Raw genomic sequence first — 1,640 nt, 5'->3', positions numbered from 1 at the left:
GGTGGCACATGCCTGTACTCCCAACTACTCGAGAGACTTGAGTCTAGGAGTTTGAGGCTGCAGTGAACTATGATCCCACCACTGCACTCCAGCCTGGGTGACAGAGGGTGACCCTATTGCTAAAAAGTAAAATAAAATAAAATAAAAAGGCAGGTGTATGGGGCTTGGAGGACTAAAGCCCCCTAAACTACTGCAAGATCCTATCCTAACTGGTAGGACCTAGGCATCTCTGCCCACTGGGATCCCCATCTGTGTCCTTACTGCCTGTCCCTCGCACCCTGGCACCCCATACAGCAGGACCCCGGTACCTGTGCACACAGGAGGGCTTGCACCACGTTTGCCACAAGGCCTGTGAACTGGGGACGCTGAGGATTCGATCATTAGCTAAGGCCGGGGACTCCTGGTCTTGTCATTTCTCGCAGGTCTGATCGAACAAGTAGCATTGACATTTTTACGTTTGCTGGATGTACACACGGAAGTGGAGGAAGAGGAGGAGAGGGAGGAGGGCAGTTCCTTCGCTCAAGAGCAAGTGGCCCAAGTCCTTAGAAGACTAGAAGGAAGTTCCTGGCCATTCAGGTGAGACCTTAGGTTCCTTCCCGGCCATTCGGGTCAGCCCCTAGCCCTGGGGATCCCGTGGGGCTTGAGGACGGTGGGGGGGCGGGGTAGAAGCTAGATGGTGAGCTGGTGAAGGTGCGTTCTCAACTCTGATCCTGATGCCTCTGCCTGCAGCATGGTTTCCCACGGGTCCTCGCCCTCCCTCCTAGAGGCCCTGAGCAGCGACTTTCTGGCCTGTAAAATCTGCCTGGAGCAGCTGCAGGCACCCAAGACACTGCCCTGCCTGCATACCTACTGCCAGGACTGCCTGGGCCAGCTGGCCGATGGCAGCCGCATCCGCTGCCCCGAATGTCGCGAGACCGTGCCCGTGCCACCTGAGGGTGTGGCCGCCTTCAAGACCAACTTCTTCGTCAATGGGCTGCTGGACCTGGTGAAGGCTCGAGCCTGTGGAGACCTGCGTGCCGGGAAGCCAGCCTGTGCCCTGTGTCCTCTGGTGGGTGGCACCAGCGCCGGGGGGCCGGCCACAGCCCGGTGCCTGGACTGTGCCGACGACTTGTGCCAGGCCTGTGCCGACGGGCACCGCTGCACCCGCCAGACCCACACCCACCGCGTGGTGGACCTGGTGGGCTACAGGGCGGGATGGTATGATGAGGAGGCCCGGGAGCGCCAGGCGGCCCAGTGTCCCCAGCACCCCGGGGAGGCACTGCGCTTCCTGTGCCAGCCCTGCTCGCAGTTGCTGTGCAGAGAGTGCCGCCTAGACCCCCACCTGGACCACCCTTGCCTACCTCTGGCCGAGGCTGTGCGTGCCCGGAGGCCGGGCCTGGAGGAGCTGCTGGCCGGTGTGGACAGTAACCTGGTGGAGCTGGAGGCGGCACGGAGGGTGGAGAAGGAGGCGCTGGCCCGGCTGCGGGAGCAGGCGGCCCGGGTGGGGACACAGGTGGAGGAGGCGGCTGAGGGCGTCCTCCGGGCCCTGCTGGCCCAGAAGCAGGAGGTGCTGGGGCAGCTACGAGCCCACGTGGAGGCTGCTGAAGAGGCTGCTCGGGGGAGGCTGGCAGAGCTCGAGGGCCGTGAGCAGGTGGCCAGGG

The 1,640-nt window shown here is 63.0% G+C and overlaps 1 protein-coding gene across 1 annotated transcript in view; it reads left to right on the top strand.

Annotated features, from left to right (window-relative positions):
- Positions 1-33: 33 nt before the first annotated feature.
- TRIM56 (tripartite motif containing 56) overlaps positions 34-1,640 on the top strand; it is a 10,359-nt gene continuing 8,752 nt past the window's right edge. The window contains exons 1-2 of the mRNA XM_011985209.1: positions 34-576; positions 730-1,639. Of these exons, the coding sequence (XP_011840599.1) occupies positions 731-1,639 (909 nt within the window). The 5' untranslated portion in view covers positions 34-576; position 730. The remainder of the gene's footprint in view (positions 577-729; position 1,640) is intronic.

Source organism: Mandrillus leucophaeus, unplaced genomic scaffold (genome assembly GCF_000951045.1).
Source record: "Mandrillus leucophaeus isolate KB7577 unplaced genomic scaffold, Mleu.le_1.0 Scaffold280, whole genome shotgun sequence".
NCBI classification, from domain to species: domain Eukaryota; kingdom Metazoa; phylum Chordata; class Mammalia; order Primates; family Cercopithecidae; genus Mandrillus; species Mandrillus leucophaeus.
The sequence above is the reverse complement of the archived record's forward strand: the minus strand, read 5'-3'. Positions and strand labels throughout refer to the sequence as shown.